General features: G+C 41.7%; 1 protein-coding gene across 4 annotated transcripts in view; it reads right to left on the bottom strand.

The window, feature by feature from the left end:
- Positions 1-22700, bottom strand: part of CCDC171 (coiled-coil domain containing 171) — a 111001-nt gene that overhangs the window by 63528 nt on the left and 24773 nt on the right. For all 4 annotated transcript variants that reach the window (XM_089674757.1, XM_089674756.1, XM_089674758.1 and 1 more), the window contains 4 exons: positions 10491-10583; positions 9869-10029; positions 9539-9677; positions 3535-3637 (listed from right to left, as the gene is read on the bottom strand). In XM_089674757.1, coding sequence (XP_089530883.1) covers positions 3535-3637; positions 9539-9677; positions 9869-10029; positions 10491-10583 — 496 coding nt within the window. The remainder of the gene's footprint in view (positions 1-3534; positions 3638-9538; positions 9678-9868; positions 10030-10490; positions 10584-22700) is intronic.

Below are 22700 nucleotides of genomic sequence, written 5' to 3'. Positions count from 1 at the left end.
TACCCTGTACGTCTAGTGCTTTTATAGATATTTTTTTTATCATTTACTTTTTTAAAATGCGTAAATTAATACAAATCGCATTAATTTTAGAAATCAGTGTTAATGTTAAAAAATGCTTTTGGCTACAGTTTTTCGTTAAATGTGTACGCTTCTTGTGTAATAACACATCATAGATATATATAAAAGATATAAATAATGTGAACTGTATCAAGTAAAAGGATAAAATATAAAAACCTTGTTTCTTTGTACAGTTTATAGTTATAAAGTATATATAAATAGGGCATTCATATATGCTTATTACATAAGCAAGCTCTGATGTTTCTCTATGTTGCTTTACAGTGGTTGCACTATACAGCTTCTTCTCACAATGCAAGTCTAATGTGCATAAATTTAAAGGAGTATAAAAAAAAGAACAACCAATATTTTTTGGGATGTCAAACTACCAGCAGTAAAAGATTATAGCAAAGTGCTTACCCTGTGCTGTGAGTCGTCTGGTGAAGTCAGTAACCTACTAGTTGCTGCAGACTCCAATGGCGAGATCACTTAATGTCTGGCTAGGTTTCACCCTAATTAGAGTTTTTGGGTGTTCTCACTTCTACTCTAAGGCCCCTTTCACTCGGGCGTTAAGTATGTCCGTTTTTCATCTGTCCATTTACAAATGAAAAACGGACACCCATGTATTTCTACGACCTGGCGGATGTAAACGGATGAACATCTTTTTACATCCATTAATGTCCGCATCTGTTAACATCTGTTTTTTTGAACGGAAGAAATCTCTTTTTTTTCTTTCGTAAAAAAAACGTAACGGATGAAAAACGGATGTTAGCGGATGACATCCGCTTACAACCGATCCGCTAACATCTGTTTTTCTGAAAATTTGCTTATTTGTTTTTAATTTTCAACAAAATAAATTAAAAAAAATAAATTAAAAAAATAGATGTAAACGGACCACAAATGGCTCAAAAACAGATGTAACTGGATCAAGAACAGAGAAAAACAGATGTTAACAGATGTCAACGGATGAAAAACGGATATCAACAGATGAAAGATGGATGTCAATGGATATGAAAACGGAGGTAAAAAGTGCCGTCTTGATCTATTTAGCTCCGATTTATAAAAAAAACAAAAAAACAAACAAACAAAACACACAACTGAACTGATGAAAAAAACAGAACTGATTAAAAAACCAGAACGCCCATGTGAAAGGACCCTAACATTCTCCACATTGCAAAATAGTTTAAAAGTTCAACAGGAAGAAGAGAAAGCTTCAGCAGATGCAAACATTTCCACCAAAACACCTGACTGATAAAAGAGGACTTTAAGATGGTTTAAATCTTCAGTATTTGCAAGTAATTATATTAAGAACTGTAGGCGAAGCAACCATTTAATTAGGACAAAGATATCTGCAAATGAAAAAAAAATTAAAGAGCAAAATCTCTTCCTCGGACTCTGGATGCTCGGATCCTGCTCCGGATGCTTTTGTTTTTTGCATGTAAATTGATTCTGCTACACTGGAAAGAGGCCGAACCACCCTCCCTCCAACATTTTTTCTGTTTGGTTAGTGCTGATTTGCCAGAGTTTAAATCGATCTATAAGGGGCGGGCATGTCCAAAAAAAGTTTACTAAAGTATGGCAGCTTTGGGTTGGGGAGGGGGTTTCTATGTCCCAAACCTCCTAATTGCTTAATTGCTCCTGCATTGGTCATTGCGAATGTGGTATGTTCCACTGTACTGGTTACCCATTTACTGAATGTACAGTTGTGTTCAAAATAATAGCAGTCAGACATCACTAACCTGATCAATCACTGTTTTTGGTAGAAATGATATTTCTACATGGCAAATAATTTACTAGCAGGTGTAGTAGAGTAATAGAAGTCCAACAGACCCAACAGTCATGACATGCATGCTGCTGATTCTGTGTAATTGAATCACTAATTGAAAGGGGCATGTTCAAAATAATAGCAGTGTGGAGTTCTATTAGTGAGGTCATTCATTCTTTGAAAAACAGGTGGCAATTATTGCCCTTATTTAAGGAAGGAAGGAAGGCAGCAAATGTTGTACATGCTGGTTACAGTGCATTTCTCTCTGAAATTCTGAGGAAAATGGGTAGTTCCAGACATTGTTCAGAAGAACAGCGTACCTTGATTAAAAAGTTGATTGGAGAGGGGAAAACATATAAAGACGTGCAGAAAATGATAGGCTTCTCAGCTAAAATGATCGCAAATGCTTTAAAATGGCAACCAAAACCTGAAAGACGTGGAAGAAAGCGAAAAACTACCATTCGAATGGATAGAAGAATAGCCAAAATGGCAAGGACTCAGCCAACAATCAGCTCCAGGAAGATCAAAGAAGGTCTAAAGTTACCTGTGAGTACTGTTACCATTAGAAGACGCCTATGTGAAGCCAAGCTATCTGCAAGAAGGAACAGCAAAGTCCCACTGTTGAAAAAAAAAGATGTGCTGAAGAGGTTACAATTTGCCAAAGAGCACATTGACTGGCCTAAAGAGAAATGGCGCAACATTTTGTGGACTGATGAAAGTAAGATTGTTCTTTTAGGGTCTAGTGGCCGGAGACAGTTTGTCAGACGACCTCCAAACACTGAATTCAAGCCACAGTACACTGTGAAGACAGTGAAGCATGGTTGCGCAAGCATCATGATATGGGGATGTTTCTCATACTACGGTGTTGGGCCTATTTATCGCATACCAGGGATCATGGATCAGTTTGAATACATCAGAATACTTGAAGAGGTCATGCTGCCTTATGCTGAAGAGGAAATGCCCTTGAAATGGGTGTTCCAACAAGACAACGACCCCAAACACCCCAGTAAATGTGCAACATCTTGGTTCCAGACCAACAAGATTGACGTTATGGAGTGGCCAGCCCAATCCCCGGATCTTAATCCAATAGAAAACTTGTGGGGTGACATCAAAAATGCAGTTTCTATCCTATGGCCAGTACAAATTTGTTAATCCTCTGGGTACAGTACCTATATTTTCACATTGCACTAATTTGGTACTTTTGATGATGCTTTAATGGTTGTTTTCTATACCTGCGCAAAAATCTTAAACACCTGTTTAAAAAAAAAGAAAGAGAAAAAAAACGTATTTTTCTGTGTTAAAATAGAAAACACACAGAATGTCTCATTAGGTACTACATATGCGTTGTGAATATGTGACCTTATAGGGGCTAAGGCTTTGGATCAGTCCTATGAAAACATCTGCTCCCTTTGCACGTACACTGATGAGACCTCTGCCTCTGCTGGAATCAAGGTAAAGCCAGCGTGTCCTTTCCAAGAGGTCATCTTAAATAATACAACTTGTAAATCAACTTAAGAAGCAGCAACAGAAGGTTCTCCTATCATGACCAATAAACAGGCATCTGGGCCAGAGCACTGCTGTGAAGACTCCTTCAATCATGACATCAAACAAGAACATGCCGGAAGGAGGTCTAAGGAGGCAGCTGTATAATTCCCATTAAGAAGTCACTTTAAAATGCTGATAAATGCATTGGTCATATTGCACCTTAAACTGACCTGACACAGAGAGGCTTGACACACTGCAATTGTCCACCAATCCCTGTAGTTCTTTTACAATATATCCATAAGTATCTTCAATAGAAACCTGCTGTTTTTTAGTCTGCAAGATATTTAGAAAGGTATTAGATTTTATAGGCAATACAAATTATATTAGATAGAATCAATCAATTATACATCATATACATTTACAAAAAGAAAACTAACATTACACACAAAATAAGGATTATTTTATTTACCTTTAAAATCCTTTTCTTGGGGTACAATACAGGACACAGGTTCCTTTAAATCTTAACAATGGGTTACATGCAGCCACCTATAGATGACTGGACACTGGCAAAAAGAATTGTGCAGCAGCCCATACAACTTCTCCCACTCCCAACAATCCTCAGTTTTTTAACAAGCCATAGGAAAAAGAAGATGCCAGAACAGAGGGGGAGGCTGGTTCTGTACTGTACTCCAAGAAAGGTAGTTACAAGCAAGTCAAAAATCCTAAATTGTACTGTACAGGACACAGACTCCTTTAAGTCTTAACCATAGGAACTGAGGGGTGGGCAACATACCAATCAATGCCAACAGACTCACAACCAAAGAGACTAAGGATGTGAGCTCCTTTATCATCTCAAAACACCTTATAACCAAAGCTAGCATCTGCTGAGACTTAACATCCACCCGGTAGAGCTTTGAAAAAAATACGAACCAAGGATGCAGAGCACGGAAAGTGTGTGTAGAGATGACCACTGCTCAAACCGATACCCAGGAGCCAGAGAGCAATGCTGTTTGATGGATGGCCTTAGCTATCACTGCAGCCACACTGTCTGATCGGTTTGAGCAGCGTTCATCTCTACACACACTTTAAAGTCTCTGGAGCTACTTGGGACGCTGCTCCCTCTCCTTTTCTCTGCCAGCAGGGTGATTATAATTCACAATCAGCTTTGAGCGGCGCCATAAACTCTATAATGTTCAGTATGCAGAGCATTAATTCAGACGTTTTCCAAATAACCCACAATATGGATTCCCTAACAGGGCAGAAGCACCAGGATAAGGGATAGTACCTTAGTGAAGACCTCAGGAGCAAAGAATAGGTCAAAGGGAAGGGCCAGGAAATGAAAGTGCTGAGTACCCACTTCTAAATGCAAGAACTGCTGTCAGGGATGCGGGTGTGACCAGAGATGTGTGTACTGACACAGGGAAACGCAGGCTTCAGATATGGTATAAATAAGACAATTTATTAAGACTAACAATACAAATATAAACGCAGTGCACCAAACCCCAAGCTAACACAAATACATACAACAAGGTGAAACAAACCCAAACCTAAACTGGTATAGATACACAGGTACATACACATATAGAGCACAACGTAGTCAGGCAGGCCGGGTCGATAACTATCCGGCAGGTAGGTACAGGAGGAGCAGGTGGAGAGAATGGTCAGGGTCCCAAGCCAGGGATCAAACAGGAGAAGTCAGCAGAGGTCAGGATCAGGCAGGGTCGGCAACAAGTCAGGCAGGAACAGGAATGCAGGTTACAAGATACAGGGGCCCATGGAAAAACACACACCAAGGCACAGACTGCAGGTCTGGCCATCCCTTAAATACACCACCTGCAATCAGCCCCAAGTGATGGCTAATTGCCAAAGTGAACCTCTGGTTGTTGAGAGCACCCACTGGCCAGCCCTGGTACTGCAGTCCACAAGGCATCGTGAGTCCCACCACTATTGGCAAGTCCATTCCTGACAGTACCCCCCCCCCCCTCCCAAGGAGCGGCCTCAGGACGCTCCAAACAGTCCTAGCTGGGCAAAATGTTCCACCGCCCGGGTCCGGTGACTGGCGAGATATCAAAGACTAGCACTTCGGGCTGGGCACCGGACGGAGGCACTTCGGGCTGGGCACCGGACGGAGGCACTTCGGGCTGGGCACCGGACGGAGGCACTTCGGGCTGGGCACCGGACGGAGGCACTTCGGGCTGGACGCCGGATCACCAGGTGGAGCGGCAGGCACCGGGCCACAAGGCGGAGCGGCGGAGCCAGGGATCAAACAGGAGAAGTCAGCAGAGGTCAGGATCAGGCAGGGTCGGCAACAAGTCAGGCAGGAACAGGAACAGGAATGCAGGTTACAAGATACAGGGGCCCATGGAAAAACACACACCAAGGCACAGACTGCAGGTCTGGCCATCCCTTAAATACACCACCTGCAATCAGCCCCAGGTGATGGCTAATTGCCAAAGTGAACCTCTGGTTGTTGAGAGCACCCACTGGCCAGCCCTGGTACTGCAGCCCACAAGGCATCGTGAGTCCCACCACTATTGGCAAGTCCATTCCTGACAACTGCTCACACAGAGAGGAAGAGAGGACCTGTAAATACACATCCTCTCCTCGATGTATGTGGATGTCAAGAACTTGTTGCAGTTGAGCAATAACAGACAGGGCTGATTCCACCTGTTACTTCTAGACCTCCAGGAAGGTGCAGAGAACCTTCAAATCCAGGATGGGGCAAACTACCCCATCTGGTTTTAGAACCATAAATAAGTTGAAATAAAACCTTCAAAACGGTCCCCGTAAGGGAACCAGAGCAATCGCTCCTTAAGAGCAAAGCCAAAAAGGCTAACACACATCTCCTCCTTTGCAGAAGTGGGGACGCCACCTCACTGTGCGGCAAGCTTTGCACCAAACTTGTCTGGCTTAGACATCTAGGACTTGAAATGGAATTGAGAGGTGGACTTGGAGTTAGAAGCAGATGTCTTGGAAAGATAAAAGGAATTTTTCAGAAATCTGGGAGTGGCTGAGTTGGCTTTCCCCTTACCAGGAAAGAGCATGACTTTCTTAATAAGGGTGCTTAAGGACTTCCAAAAGAGACACTCCCCATCAAAATGGGATATTTCCAAACACTTCTTACAGGCCACCTTCGAAGACCACAAGATAAAAACATAAAAAAGTGACGGCAGAAAAAGACCGAGTGGTCCATCGAGTCTACCTGTTTTTTTTTTTTTGGGGGGGGGGGGTGCTTGGTTTGCTTTTGGTAACTTTTTGTCTTTTTTGAGTATAGATCTATGCTTGTCCCAAGCATGTTTGAAGCCATTTACTGTTGACTGGTTCACTACCTCTGCTTGAAGATTATTCCAAGCATCAACTACTCTTTCAGTAAAATAGTGCTTTCTGAGATTAGTTATGAACTTTCCTCCAGTTAGTTTAAGGTGATGTCCCCGTGTTCTTGATTTTGGTTTCATGTCGAAAATACTGCCCTCCAGACCCTTATTCACTCCCTTGATTTATTTAAAGGTTTCAATCATGTCTCCCCTTTCCCTTCTTTCCTCCAGACTGTACATGTTAAGTTCCTGAAGTAACTCTTGATTTGTTTTATCCCCCAAAACTTTCACATTTTTGTTACCCGTCTCTAGACTCGTTCTATCTTAACAATATCTTTTGGTGAGTGAGGTCTCCAGAACTGGATACAGTATTCTAAATGAGATCTAGCTAAAGATCTATATAGGGCAGGGGTCTCCAAACTATGACCATCCAGGTGTTGAAGAACTGCAAGTCCCATGAGGCCTTGCAAGACTCTTGACAGCCACAGGCAAGATTCCCAGAGGCAGAGGCGTGATGGGACTTAGTTTAGAGACATCTGATATAGGGGAATCAGGACCTCCTTCCTCCTGCTGGTGACCCCTCTGGTGATGTATACTAGAATTCTATTTGCTTTCCCCACTGCCTTGCCACACTGCTCATTTTGCAGTCATCTGAAAAAAGTACCCACAAGTCCTTTTCCTCTGAAGTGCTGGCCAACAATGCACCCCCAATGTTGTACTCTCTCAAGGGATTCTTTTTCCCCAGGAGCATTATTTTACATTTTGAAACATTGAACTGTAATTTCCACTTTTTTGACCAATCTTTCAGCAAGATTCTGCACATCTGGACTAACATAAGATTCAGGAAAGAATTTTGGTGTAGAGAGTCCGCCAAGTGGTCTACAAAGTAGCACAATGCCCCAGGGTTGCATGCCAATGCACTAGGTTCAGATCACCATGGTCTGGAAAACTGCCATAGATTCTACTGTGGGTTGCACGGCTGTGATCTAAGAGCAAAGGAAGCTTTAAGAAGATACTTCAACCTCCTGTCAACAAGATCTTTAAAACTGGGATGTCCTCGAATGAAAACATTAGAGATTTGTTGATGCAAGAAATAGTCAGTTGCACCACAGAAATTTTCACTTCTTGTAGTAAGCCTCCACAACAGGTACTGGTGAGCAAACAGCTTAGGAGGAGAATACATTTTTCAGGCCATGCCTCTTCCTCGTACAGAAAATCCTGTATCACAAGATGGACCAGAAAAGTCTTAGAAGGCTATTGGGATATTGGTAGAGTCCCCATCCTGGTGGCTTTAGGCCCTGATGGAGGTGATGGTTCTAACTTCAAACAAGTGCGTACAGCATCCACCAGAACTGTAATGGCTTCCTTCAGCTTTGCAGAGGTCATGGTCAATCGTATTATTCTTTCACTCCATAATCCTGACTCTCAGTGAGTAACACTTCAGCAGTTGCCAAGTCTCACAACGACTCACCAGGGATGCAGACTGCTGGCTCGTAGGTGTTTTGCATCCCGCGGTCTCAAGCACCACAGAGACTTTCCCCAGCTCTGACATAGAAGTCAAAAATTTCTCTCTATTTAAAAAAGAGAGGAATGGGGGTCAGGGAGGAACTCAGAGGAATGGAAACTGAGGTCCAAAGTACCTGATGCAGAGGCACCTGAGGAATCCCGATTTACCCCTGATTTATCACGGTCTTGTGCACAGTGTGTGCTAGCCTGCACACCTGTCCCCTTTTCATTGTGCCCGACATCTGCCTTATAATTGGAGAGATCAATTGAGGGGTATGCACAACTTGTGCCATGGAGCAGAAGGGATGCAGCAGCCCTGTGTTTCATGACTGAATGTTGTGGGATAACCCAGGGAAAGGTGTACATGGAGGCCCAGGCCTCAAAAGGAGGTGAGAGGTGTCTGAAGCAGTTGAATTAATTGTCCTTTAGCAGAGCATGTGCTCAAAATAATGCCTGTGCTAAGGTACCGTCTCATGGGGCAAGACTTTGCACACAGTGTGGGCAACAGCCTGTCTGAATGGGTCTCTGAGGATGCAACAAAATAACTACAGCAGCTGCAGTGAAAAAGTGTTAAACAATGCAGCATGGCTGCAACACAGAATTTAGATTGTCGCAACTGCCCAGTGACCGAAGTATTCTTGCCGCTCAACCTTTTGTGCCTGGAGGCAGAGGCCCGCGATACAGGGATTACCCTTAGAAATAGAGGAGGGGAGCTAATGGGGGTTTATAACCCCCCAAAAAAGGAGTATAGTATAGTATATTACGACTCCAGGGCTAGAGGCTCCTTTTTTAGGGATGTACCCCTAGGTTGAGTTTCTCTGCTTCACCTATGGAGGGGGCCTTCAGGGACTAGATTATATTGGTACAGATGTCCACTGCCTTGGACCTGTAGAACACCCTACGTCTAACTGCACTTCGCTGTAGTGCTACACCAAGGGTAAGTGCCAACTGTAGGGTCTAGTGCCAGAAGAAATGTTAAAGGACTGCCCAGCATCTTCATTTGGCATGGTACTAGTACGGTCTCCAAGGCTAGGTCAATAAGGCACTGATCCGAAAGCTGCAGGAGGTGTCCGCAGTGGATGTGGGCACAGCTGGCTGAGAAAGATTTCTCAGTTTGAAGAAAAGCAAGAGATCTTTTTAATTTTCCATGTAGAATTAGAAATCATAGCCAGTAACCTGTTCTCAGTAGAGAGATGTCATCCTTCAGCTAAAGACACTAGCAAAAAAAACAATTTGAGGATTGCTGGGAGTGGGAGTAGGTCAAATGGGTTGTCACACAATTTTGTTTGCCAGTGTTTAATCACTGGAAGGAAGCTGCATATAGCCCATGGTTAAGACTTAAAGGAGCTTGATTCCTGTACTGTACAATTAAGTAATGGATTCTGCTGTGTGCATAGATTATTACAATCCTTACCATAGCAAGGTTCTGTTCCGTTAAAGCTAAATTTTCTTCATAGTTACTTAGTTTTGCAGAAAGTTCTGTGATTAGCTTGTTTTTCTTCTCAACGTCAGCTTTAAAATCATTTATCATGGAAGCATATTCTTTTTCCGAACTAAATCAAGAACAGAGAAATTAATTCAAAATAAAAAAACGCCTCCTTTTTAAAAAAGCAGCATTATTTTTACAAAGTATTTTTGTTACCAAAGGAAAATGCTCAATTTCATTATGACTTCAATATTTTTCAAACAGAAAAACTGACAAAAATCTCACACCTAAAATCAAACACTATATTGTAACACTTACTTATTAAGCTTGCTTGTTAGATCTTCAGCAATGGACTTCTCTCTATTATAAGCCATTTCCACTTCTTTGAACTGATTTTTTATAAGCTCCAGCTCTGTAGAACTTTGAGCTTGACTGGCCTTTTCTACTTCTAAAGACCGCTCAAGATCACGAATCCGCAGCTAATAATAGAAAAAAAAATAATCAGAAAGGCTGCCTTGCTCTTCAAACATACCTAAAATTAAGTATTAATATAAACTAAAACAACCACTGGTTATCACTGTGGAAATACAAACATGTGGATATTTTTAGCATGAAGTGAAAAAATCTTGGGTCGATTCCAGTTATATAGCCATTGTGGTCCCATTCATTTTATATAGTACCCCATTCATTTTAAATAGCACCTCAGCACAACTGCCTTGCTATACACCGCACGGTGTATTTGGCTACAATGCACAAATACAATTTTAGAGCTGCTTTGACATAAAGCACATTAACCTTCAGCCACTTTCTGGAGTCTTCTGACTGGAGCAGATAAGTTAATAGTATATTTTATGCACTCTAATCACGATGTAAAACAATTAAAAAAATATATATATACACTAACTTTTACTGAATTCTATAAAATGTCTTCTCATGTTACCTGGATAACTTCAGAATTAAACTTGGACTCAAGGTGTGTTGCTCTCTCTGCCTCTATGTTCGCCTCCAGTTTTTTCACTCTTTGATTTGCTGCCTGTAAAGACAATAGTACATTGCAAAAATGTAATTTTAATTTATAGTGTGCGTGTGTATGTGTTTACATAGTGAGCCAATTCCATAAATGGAAAGCAGAAATATCCCAATTATTTGCAGATTAATGAACACTTTATAAAGTGAAAACTGTAGTACATATGTTGAAGATGGACATGTTGCTTAAAGGATTGTTCACCTTTCTTAGCAGGTTACACCCATATTCAGGATGTAATAAGTTATGGATTGGATTGGCCCCAGCACCCCCCGATTTCCATTGTGACAGCTAGCGGGGGACCTTCTCCTCCCCGCTAGCTGTCATAATTTTAAAAAAACATGGCCGTGTGGGGCTCTGCCGCCCAGCCATGTCACCCCATTCACAATGTTCTGTGAATGAGAACACAAGTTCCAACAGCCTTTGCAACTGTCGGCTTGTAGTCGTCAATGAACTACCATGGCGCTGTGGCGAGTCATGGTAGTTCATGGAGTCTTCTTGTCAGAAAGTATCTGCTTGCTCATACAGGATGTACGAGCAAGCAGTAACAGTGACAGGTCAGAGGGAGACTTGCATGACCCCAGCGATCTACTGATTTCTGGTGCAATGCTTTAGATGCTTCAGAAACAAAAAATAATAAATGCACATTTTACCTGCAAAAAAATGTGCATTTATTATTTTTTGTTAAAAGGTGAACTTATTCTTTAACCCTAACATGCATAGAAACCATATTATCAAATCATTGTTTATATCGAGCTTCAATGAAGGGAAAATATATTTGATACAAATACATTAGGAGTGGCCAGATCAGGATTACCCACTGCTGCAACTGGGGCCCAATTCACATCTGGTGTTTTGGGATCGCGGGCTAAATCACCACGATTCTGCCCAGGATTCCAAACTGCACTGCAATTGTGGCAAAATGAACCATGCGTATTTGGTTGTCATTCCATTTTAATGCGGTATGGTTTCGCCAAGATTGTCACATGATTTATCATGCAGCAAACTGCATCACACAAAGCTTGTCACCCAAAAGAAGCTCTTGCATTTTGCTATAGTTGCCACATGATTCTGTTGCACATCAAAACTGCACTGCTATTAAAAATGAATGGCACACAAAACAGGCATAGCACGTTTTGCCACAATTGCAGCGCGATTTGGAATTGCAGCAATTCCAGAAAGGGTCCTGTATTTTATATTGTACTCCAAGAAATGGATTTTACAGATGAGTCAAAATACTTTTTTCTTGATTGTACAGTACAGAAAACAGGCTTAGTCGCAAAATCAATATATAAAAAGCAAAGGGTGTTAATTAAAAAAGAAAAGTGAAGCACAGCAAAGCCAGCCTCTTCTGCATTAATTCAGCAAACTACACCTGTCAAATGGCACCTAAACTGTGGTGCCAAGTATGGCAGATAGCTTCATTACCAGTCACAGATTAGTTATTTGATAAGATTGGTCGTGAGCTGGCACTGGCAATAAAACAGCTGTGTCACAGAAAGGGAAAAAAATATATATTTTAGCAAAATCTGAAAGAACTGCTACATGAATGGTAACAACACACTGTTAACGTTTCCCTCAAAATAATATTTCTTCTCTTTTTTTTTTATAGAACCAACATAAACAAATAAGCAGATAAATCCCAAATGCCCACTAAAGTTGGATAGGGATCACCATTTGAGCAGTGGGCATGATATGTAAGGGGATTTGGATCCATTGAGAAGCTAACTACAGTTTCATGCAAAAACATGACCATCACCCTTTGTAGCTGGCCAGCTAAGACCGGTCCTAGGTTGCTAATATGGTTCACATATATGTGTATACTGAACATGCCAATAACCTCAGTACAGTGTATATGTGCATATGTTAAAGCCCAAAGCAGAATCATTGCTGTAATTTATGTCTCTGAATGTTATATAACATTTATATATTCATTGTGTTAGCAGAAGCAGAAAATGAAAATATACTTTTAAGAGTCAGCACATAGGTAAGCCAATCACAGCCAGCCTCACACTGCACAGAGCCTTAACCAATCCCAGCCAGTTTCACATTTGTACCTGTGTAAAACCCCCTGCTAGATCTTTCTAGAGCCACTTGCTCACCAGGCAGAAGAGGAAACAGACAGAGTTCCAGTCAGAGATAAGTTCTATGGAAGCAGAGAAGGCCAAATAAATAGTTCCAACGAAATAGTAATACGAAACGAAATACGTAAAGAATCACAATATGCAACCGTAATCCATAATATACAATACGTCTACCGTCTTATGTTATCTGACAAGGTTGAACTGTTGAATATCCTTGTTTCTTGGTGATTTTCATTCACCGCGTGTTTGTACATGAACTGTCCGCTGCACAAGCAGCAGTGTTATATGAGGAAGATTGAAGTTATTAAAGAAGTTAACTAAAGTATTCGGTGTGCTCTTTAAACCTAATGCAATCCATAGCACGGTATTAGAGGAATTACAGAGTAAAATCAGTCTAATCAAACAAAAGAAACAGCAATTGCATAATTTTTCTAATGCCACAGCGCACAAGGCACTACATAGTGCTGCGCCTGCCACAGTGGAACTATTACCCTCAGAGGTCAAGCAACAGCGCTCCTCAACTTGCACAGTAAAGAGTACACTAGAGAATCAGAGCGCCAGCATATACCACCATGCGGTGACACCTCACCGGAACAAAAGTACAGGCCATAGCACGTGCGCATTAGACTGCAGCCGACTCTTAAAGCGGCATACTGGCAAAGAAAGAGCGCCAACCCTCCTGCACCCCTAGAGAGAGAAAGATGCATTGGGGGGGGGGGGGGCAGAGTCCAGAGCTAGAGTGCCCGCACCGCTATCCATCAAGAGACCACGTGTCGCATCCAGAGAGTTCACAATACCAGTCGAAAGTCACCGCAGAGCATCGAAAGTCACCGCATCAAGAAAAGAAAAGTCTCCTTTAAGACTGACGTTTGTTTCTGCAACTTTCAGATCATGGTATCCTGCTTTTCAATTAAGGTCAGAGCTTTCCTTTATTACTGACTTACGCACATAGGTGTCTGCAAGAGACAGTATTGTGCTCAAGAGAATACAGACTTTTAAATAAAAAAAAGAAAGAGAGAGAGACAGATATAGTATATGACCCTGAAGTATTTAAAGTGAAAGTAATTTATTGCCTACGTTTGGTGCTATTACATGTAAAGTAAAGGTCAGAGCCTAGCATTGCCACCCCACTGTTAGCGGATGATAGATATAGTAGAAGGTGAAGAGCAAGAGAACCCTGTCGCAAAAACTGCGCAAAACACAGTGAAGTACGCAGTTCAACCATTTTGTGGGCACCTCCATCTTGGTACGGAGTATATATTGTGTCTCTCATTTCTAATTCTCCGTCCCCCTTCCTTCCTGAGAGGCACAGTGACAGATGTGTGTGTGTTAAAAGTGTCACTGGCAGGTAGAGCAGCAGGGGGCCCAGAGCTACAAAGCCCCCCCAGAGAGACAGAGCCTAGTTACCCAAGAATATGTGTAATTTCTCACTTCGTAACCGAGATAAGGCAGCTTTTCCCAGGAACTGAAAGAGATTGTAACCTCATAAAACCTAGCAGCGTAGGTGACAGAATTAAATGAACATTCCTCAAGTCAGTTTGTCCCCTATGTTTCATATCATGGATTATGAAGATGTTGGTTCTAATTCAGAGTCTGCCCGACGATCCCACCCTAAACAGAGTATTGGTCAGCTACTCAGAGCCACCCCCCTGCTGGGGGACTTTAAAACACAGGCTAGCAGGCCTAAATAGTTAAGTTGAAGACTTCTCCCATTTTTTCCATCGTAACAGCGGGAGATCAAAGCACCATTCTGCTCTGCAACTTGGATCTGCTTACATCAAAGACTTAATTGGCAAGTAACTTAACCCTTTAACTTCCTCTCTGATATCTCTTTGCTGTGCTATGGTTCTTTGTATGTATATGTATCTTCGTACATCTTTTTCTGTAAATATTTCATTGCACCTGTTTGACTCTTTTAGTAATAAATCTTTCTGAAAGTGTTAAACTGTTTCTAAAGCGCTTAATTGCAATTTACGAATTCCTGCCTCTAAAGAGACGCTACTGTGTTTGTTTTATCCTCTGCCCAATCGGCCTGCGGTGACCGTATTGGACAGACGACTTTTAAACCTTTACAGTGTATATTTGATAAAGAGAGTTTCCCCTTTCTCTGTACAAAAAGGGGTGTTGGCAGTGTAAGGGTCAGTTGCGTAATTAACTTGACCCAGTAACAAGCGCATCCAGGCTGCAGGCACAGATTGAAATCCATTAGCTGGAAAATCACTGTGTAGGGTGCAGCTGGGTGTGGCATTGTTACGCACGTCACATTGCAGTCTGGATCGGATGGTCCTTCGGTCACGAGTTTGGTGAGAAGGTCTGGGGTCTGACGCCGCGATCGTGACATATTGGTGGTCGCGGTCGTGAGATTGACGCATGTTGGTGGCGGCGATCCTGCGCCCGTGACAAACCCGTCTGAATCTGAAAGGTGCAGCGTAACGGTAGTCTCGCCCCAAACAAATATAGCTCAAACAGGTGAACTAAAACGTTCATCACGGGGCAGAAAACCGACCCAAAGGGTGCTAGAAAATTTGGAGCAAGAGGCAGCACTGAAAGGAAAAAGTTCGCCCGAATGTATGAGAGGTGGAAAGTATACACCATAGACATTCGCAGAAAGCTAAAACAAGAAATCATAAAGGAGAATTTGAGTGAAATGATAGAGACAGTAGAAGATTCTGAGGCAGAGCTTATGACAGCATATGTCAACTTGCGGTCGTCCTTGACACCCTCCCAGGATATTGTAAGGAACATGGATACATGCACCGCAGTCACTAGGGATTTAGTGAAGCTTATGAGAGAACTATCATCTGCAGCAAATTATGATGAAGTCAAGGCACGAAAGGGAATGAATGAGCTCTTCATGAAAGACTATGCTAGGTCCTTAGGAGGAACCACAATCTCCAGTGTGACTTCCATCACTAGCAGAAGTGCCAGCCACATAAGAGTTCTCAAGTACGTCAGCCAAAAGAAAGGAATTAGCTGAACAACTCGCTGCCAAAAGAGCAGAAGTTGAGATGGAATCTGCCATTGAGGCTGAAATGGAGGCTCAGCGCCATAAAATGGAAGCCGAAATGAAAAGTCTGGAAAGGCAGAAGGAAGTTAAGATTATAGAAGCCAGACTCAGAGTGCACGAAGAGGATACGAATCAGGGTAGTCATAGATCCAAATCAGTGCTAAGTGGAGAAGCTGACTCCTACGTTCTTCCTTACGCCCAGGAAAATGGAAGGAAATCTCCAGCATGTAGTGAAGAAATAAGTCATAGTCCTTTCATCCCTGCTCAGAGAGAAAAGAAGAGAGACTCACCTGATTCAGAACAAAGTGGAAAAAGAGAACCAGATAATTCAACTTCCATATGTCATGGCAGTGGTCACGAGGTTGTTACAACTGCTGACCCGGCGAAACCTCAGGAGAAGATTTCTCACTAGACTTCCTGTTCCGGAACCTACTGTATTCTCCGGAGAAGTACTGAAGTTTATAGAGTGGAAGGCAAGTTTTGAAATGATCATTAAACATCATTGCTCCCGTCCAGTGGACAAGTTATTCTACCTCCAGCGGTATACTGGCGGAGAAGCAAAAAAGGTTCTTGAAGGTTACTTCTATAAGAAAGATGAAGAAGCCTACAAGCAAGCTTGGGAAAAATTAAATGCAAGATATGGTCATCCCTTCTTAGTGCAAAGAGCTTTCAGAGAGAAGTTGATAAACTGGCCTAAAATAGGTCCTAAAGAAGACTTGAAGCTCCAAGAGTATGGCGACTTCCTGCAAGCATGCAACAAAGCTATCCCACATGTTCAAGGACTAGAAGTATTGAACGACTATCTAGAAAACCACAGGATGCTAGCCAAGCTACCAGAACAAGTGGCTTTTAGATGGAATCGCTATGTGACTAAACAGTTAGATCAAGGCAAAAACTTCCCAAGTTTCAAGAGTTCTCTGAATTTGTCAGTGAGGAAGCACGAATAGCGCGTAATCCAGTAACAGCATTTTATGTCTTAAAACCCTTAGAAGAAAGGCCTACAAGAGAGATAAGATGCGCAAGAGCAACTAGCTTTGCAACCAACACAGCTACTAGAGGTCCAGATGCCCATGAGAGCAAGTTCAACGTCACTACTGGGACCAGTAAAGAGTCAGAACCGACACGTCTTCAGACTACCTTCAAGTGTATGTTCTGTGAAGAGAATCACTCCATACATAAGTGCCAACAATTGAAGGAAAGGTCTCCAGATGAAAAGAAGAAGTTTGTGTTTGATAATCAACTGTGTTTTGGATGTTTAAGAAAAGGCCATATTACTAAAGAATGCAAGAAAAAGGCCACTTGCAGCGTTTGTAAAGGATGTCATCCTACCCCACTGCATGAAGAATGTCCAAAGAAAAAGAAATCCTTAATGCCCAAGGACACTGAGGAAGAAAATAAAGCGACAGTATTCTCTTGCAGAGTGAAAGAAAGAGAAATCAATGGCATGTCAATGGTTGTACCAGTGTGTATTTCAAATCCTAAAAAGGAAGAACAAGAAGGTATACGCCTACACGCTACTGGATGCCCAGAGTGACGTCACCTTCATTGATCAAGAAATCTGCAAGAAATTACAAGTGGCCACAGAACCAGTGAAACTCAAACTCACCACAATGACGGGAAGAGACACATTGGTAAAGAGTCAAAGGACTGAAAGTTAGAGGACTCCACTCAAACTGTATATTAGATCTACCTCCAACTTATACAAAAGATGACATACCTCTGGATCGAGATTGCATACCTACCTGTGAAACAGCCAACAAATGGGAACACCTATCTGTCATATCTCATGAAATGTCCCCGCTGAAGCAATTTGGTGTTGGACTGTTAATAGGCTACGACTGTCCCAAGGCCTTGGTGCCACGAAAGGTAGTCCCAGGAGGAAAGGGTGAACCCTACGCAGTCCAAACTGATCTAGAATGGGGTGTTGTTGGAGGAAAACGACAGATTGCAGATTCAGGATAGGTGACAAGATTGTGTCATAGAATATCTGTCCAAAAGTTACTAACTGTAAGTCCAGCGAAAGTACTCAAAATCCTAGAATCCAACTTTGCAGACGTAAGTTCTAATGAAAAGAGCGTATCCCAAGAGGACATAAAGTTTGTACAAGCTCTAGAAGATAATATTCAGCAAAATCAACAAGGTCATCTTGAAATGCCCCTACCTTTTAGAGAACGACCTTATCTGCCAAATAACAGATCTTGCCCTGGCAAGATTGAAAAGCTTAAAGAAAAAGGATGGGAAGAGATCCCAAACTCAAAGACGATTATTTGAAATTCCTGAAAGAAATCCTCAAAGAAGTGCACGCAGAGAAAGTTGATGGTCAGCCTTAAAAATGGAGAAGTGTGGTACATCCCACATCAAGGTGTCTATCACCCAAAGAAACCGGATAAGATCAGGAGTAGTTTTTGATTGCTCAGCAAGGTACAATAAGGTTGCATTGAACGATCATCTACTAAAGGGACCAGATCTTACAAACACTTTTCTTGGAGTACTCTGTAGATTCAGAAAGTATACCATAGCAGTCATGTGCGACGTTGAAAAGATGTTCCACCAATTTCATGTGAAGGAAGAAGATAGAGACTTCCTGAGGTTCCTATGATGGGAAGACGGAGATACAGATACAGAGCCAGGGGAATACAGGATGAAAGTACACTTGTTTGGAGCAGCATCATCCCCAGGTTGTGCCAATTATGGTATGAAGTATCTGACCAATCAGAATGAAAAGGATTGTCCATCAGCAGCAAATTTTTTGAAGGAAAACTTTAATGTAGATGATGGTCTTAAAAGCCTAGAATCCTCAGAATCTGCAATTCAATTGGTGAGAGAGAGCCAAGAGTTATGCGCAAAGGCAAACCTGCGTCTTCACAAATTCATCTCAAACGACAGAGAGGTACTAGAATCCATCAGTGACTCCGAACGTGCATCAACAATGAAGAATGTGGATCTTAACTATTATCCTCTTCCAGTTCAGAATGTACTCGGATTGGGATGGAATGTAGAAAACGACAATTTTTTCTTTGAAATATCCATAGAAGAGAAAGTTCCAACTAGACGTACCATTCTTTCCGCAGTGGCCTCAATATATGATCCGTTGGGATCCTTGGCACCAGTAATCCTCAGAGCAAAAGAAATACTGCAAGAATTATGCAGACAGAAGTTGGGATGGGACAAACCCATACCTGCAGGCTTGAGGCCAAGGTGGGAGAGTTGGATAAGAGACTTGCAAAATTTGAAAGAAATTCGGATACCCAGATGTTTTGTACCTCCTGATTTCGGAAAGTACAAGAAAATAGAACTTCATCACTTTTCAGATGCCAGTAGTCATGGTTATGGTCAATGCTCCTACATCAGAGCAATAGGAGAAGGAAAGATACACTGTGCCCTGGTTATGGGAAAGGCTAGAGTCGCACCCAACAATATTCAGACAATACCAAGACTCGAACTAACGGCAGCTGTCGTTTCAGCATCAGTAAGTCAATTTCTGAAAGAAGAATTGGAATTGAAAATAGATGAAGAGCATTTTTGGACAGACTCACAAGTTGTCCTAGGTTACATAAACAATGAAGCTCGAAGATTCCACATCTTTGTCGCTAACAGAGTTCAAAAAATTTGAAAAACGAATCCAGAATATTGGCACTATGTTGACACAAAGCACAACCCGGCAGATCATGCTTCAAGAGGCCGGAATGTAACAGAATTGAAGAATTCAAACTGGTTCACTGGTCCAGAGTTCCTTTGGGAAAGGGAAATCATACCTAGTGAAGGTTATATAGAACTGTCTATGGGTTATCCAGAAGTAAAGGTAGTTCAAAAATTGAGCACTGCCGCCAAGTGTCAAGATGACATACTTGAACGACTAGCCAGATGTTCAAAGTGGAATACAGACAAACATAGTAGCTCGAATTCAACGCTTAGCAAAAGGAATCAGAAAGAAAGAATCGTTGAATGTAGAGGAAAGAGTGAAAGCTGAAGAAACGGTTGTAAGACTCATTCATCAAATTTCTACAGGGAAGAATTGAAGAGACTTAGTCAAGAACCTAAGAAACTTCCAAACAACCACCCATTGTACAAGCTTAATCTTATTCTGCAGGATGGTATACTGAAGGTGGGAGGGAGGCTGGAAAATGCGTCGCTACCTAACAGAGCTAAGCATCCAGCAATTCTACTCAAAAATTCTACGTTCACAAGATTGATTATCAATCACTACCACAACAAATCCTTGCATCAAGGAAGAAGCTTTACTCTAAGCTGTTTGAGAGAAGGTGGTTACTAGATAGTGAAAGAAAGCAAAGTTATAGCGAAGTACATATGTAAATGTGTAATCTATAGAAAGACACGTAGACCTACAGAAGAACAAAGAATGACTGATCTACCAGCTGATTGTGTAAACCCATCACCACCATTTCTTTATAGCGGAATGGATTGCTTCGGCCCACTTATCACCAAACAAAACCGCAAGGAGTACAAGAGATACGGACTGATATTTACGTGTCTAAGCTCCAGAGCAATTCACCTGGAAATGTTGGAAGATATGTCAACCGACGTGTTTATCAACGCCTTAAGATGTTTCATAGCCATTAGAGGTACTGTCAGAGAACTTAGATCTGACCAAGGATCTAATTTTGTTGGAGCAAAGAATGACTTGAACAAGGCTCTAAAAGAGATTGATAAAGAAAAAGTAACTGAGTGCTTGTTAGAGAAACAGTGTGATTTTCACATGAATGCTCCAAATGCAAGCCATACAGGCGGAGTCTGGGAGAGGCAAATCAGAACTGTAAGAAACGTACTAAGTTCAGTGTTGAAAAAGAACGCTGGAAGATTAGATGATGCTTCACTTAGGACACTATTCTATGAAGTAATGTCTATTATTACCACTTACAGTTAACAACATCAACGACCCAACAAGCTTGGAACATCTAACTCCCAACCATCTACTTCACCTTAAGGCTGATTACATACAGCCACCGCCTGGCAACTTCACCAAAGAGGATTTATACGCAAGGAAAAGATGGTGAAGAGTTCAATATCTATCAGAGCAGTTTTGGAATAGATGGAGCAAGGAGCACGTAGCTCATCTCATACTAAGAAGTAAATGGCAAACGCCTAGTAGAAATGTTCATGTTGATGACATAGTGTTAGTAAAGGAAGACGACTTACCTAGAAGTCATTGGAAATTGGCCAAAGTCCTAGAAGCTCGAAAGGACGAAGGAGGACTAGTAAGAAGAGTATTGTTGCAAATGGGAGACTCAAAACTTGACAAAAAGGGAAAACGTCTCACAACTCCACTCAAGTTGGAACGTCCAATACAAAAGTTAGTTGTTCTGCTTGAGAGTAACAAAGACACTTGAGAGTTGAGAAACTGATGGAAAATTCCTCAAATTCATGTTCAAATCCTATTACTGAGAACACAGAATTATAGGTAATTTTGGTGGGAGTGTAGCTGGCTAGCTAAGACCAGTCCTAGGTTGCTAATATGGTTCACATATATGTGTATACCAAACCTGCCGATAACCTCAGTACAGTGTATATGTGCATATGTTAAAGTCAAAAGCAGAATCATTGCTGTAATTTATGTCTCTGAATGTTATATAACATTTATATATTCATTGTGTTAGATGCAGAAAAGGAAAATATACCTTTAAGAGTCAGCACATAGGTAAGCCAATCACAGCCAGCCTCACACTGCACAGAGCCTTAACCAATCCCAGCCAGTTTCACATTTGTGCCTGTGCAAAACCCCCTGCTAGATCTTTCTAGAGCCACTTGCTCACCAGACAGAAGAGGAAACAGACAGAGTTCCAGTCAGAGATAAGTTCTATGGAAGCAGAAAAGGCCACATAGTTCCAACGAAATAAGCCATTGTAAGGTAAACCGAAACAAGTCATTGTGGAGTAATACAAATGAAATACGTAAAGAATCACAATATGCAACCGTAATCCATAATCCACAATACGTCTACCGTTTTATGTTATCTGACAAGATTGAACTGTTGAATCTCTTTGTTTCTTGGTGATTTTCATTCACCACGCATTTGTACATGAACTGTCCACTGCACAAGCAGCAGTGTTATATGAAGAAGATTGAAGTTATTAAAGAAGTTAACTAAAGTATTCGGTGTGCTCTTTAAACCTACTGCATCCAGAGAACGGAATTAGAGGAATTACAGAGTAAAATCAGTCTAATCAAACAAAAGAAACAGCAATTGCATCATTTTTCTAAAGCCACAGCGCACAAGGCACTACATAGTGCTGCGCCTGCCACACCCTTCCTCTGGATCAACTGTGGGTATAGGATCATAACTTTTTTTTTTAAATGGTTGAACTAGATGGACTTTTGTCTTTTTTCAGCCAGACTAACTATGTAACCTAAGACACTAGTAAAAAAAACTGGAGCCTTGCCCAATGGGGAGGAGTTATTCCTAGGAGGAGAGTTCCTGTTTTTTCTGCCAATATCCATTCACCTGAAGATGGCAGCATAACTCTGTCATAATGAGGATGAAAATACTGTATCCTGGGATGTACTATAAATAAATTAGTTAATCAATTGTAAGTTTATCGATTGCTTTAAAAGGAGTACTAAAGTCTGGAGGAGGTTTTACGTACTTTGGGTCCTACTAGGTTGATTTCCATTATGCTGCACTGTACTGTGGCAAGACCTAGGTATTTACAACCCCAACTCACCAGACCTTCCCTTTGATGAACAAAATTGGTCAAAATTTGAGCACACCTATAACAAATCAGTTATTACCTTCAAAGATAACATTATTCATCTAAAGATATTCCAGCATAGCTATTTCACTCCAGCCAGATTGCATAGACTTGGCTTACGTCAAACTGCAGACTGCTTCAGAGGCTGTGGGGCAGCTGCTGATGGTGGGGTAACTAACCGGTGCTAGTATGGTGAGCAATGACACAAAGCCAGCATATAGCCAAAATACAAAGATGGCCACAGGATGATGCCACAACTACGGCTCCGCCCACCATATGTGTTATGTCCAGAGGCGAGAACGTCTTCAGTAGCCTACTGAAGAAGTCG

The sequence above is a fragment of the Staurois parvus genome, unplaced genomic scaffold, assembly GCF_062004578.1.
Source record: "Staurois parvus isolate SC_StPar_1 unplaced genomic scaffold, SC_StPar_1.0 ptg000012l, whole genome shotgun sequence".
Taxonomy (NCBI): domain Eukaryota; kingdom Metazoa; phylum Chordata; class Amphibia; order Anura; family Ranidae; genus Staurois; species Staurois parvus.
This window is presented reverse-complemented; position numbering and strand designations above follow the sequence as displayed.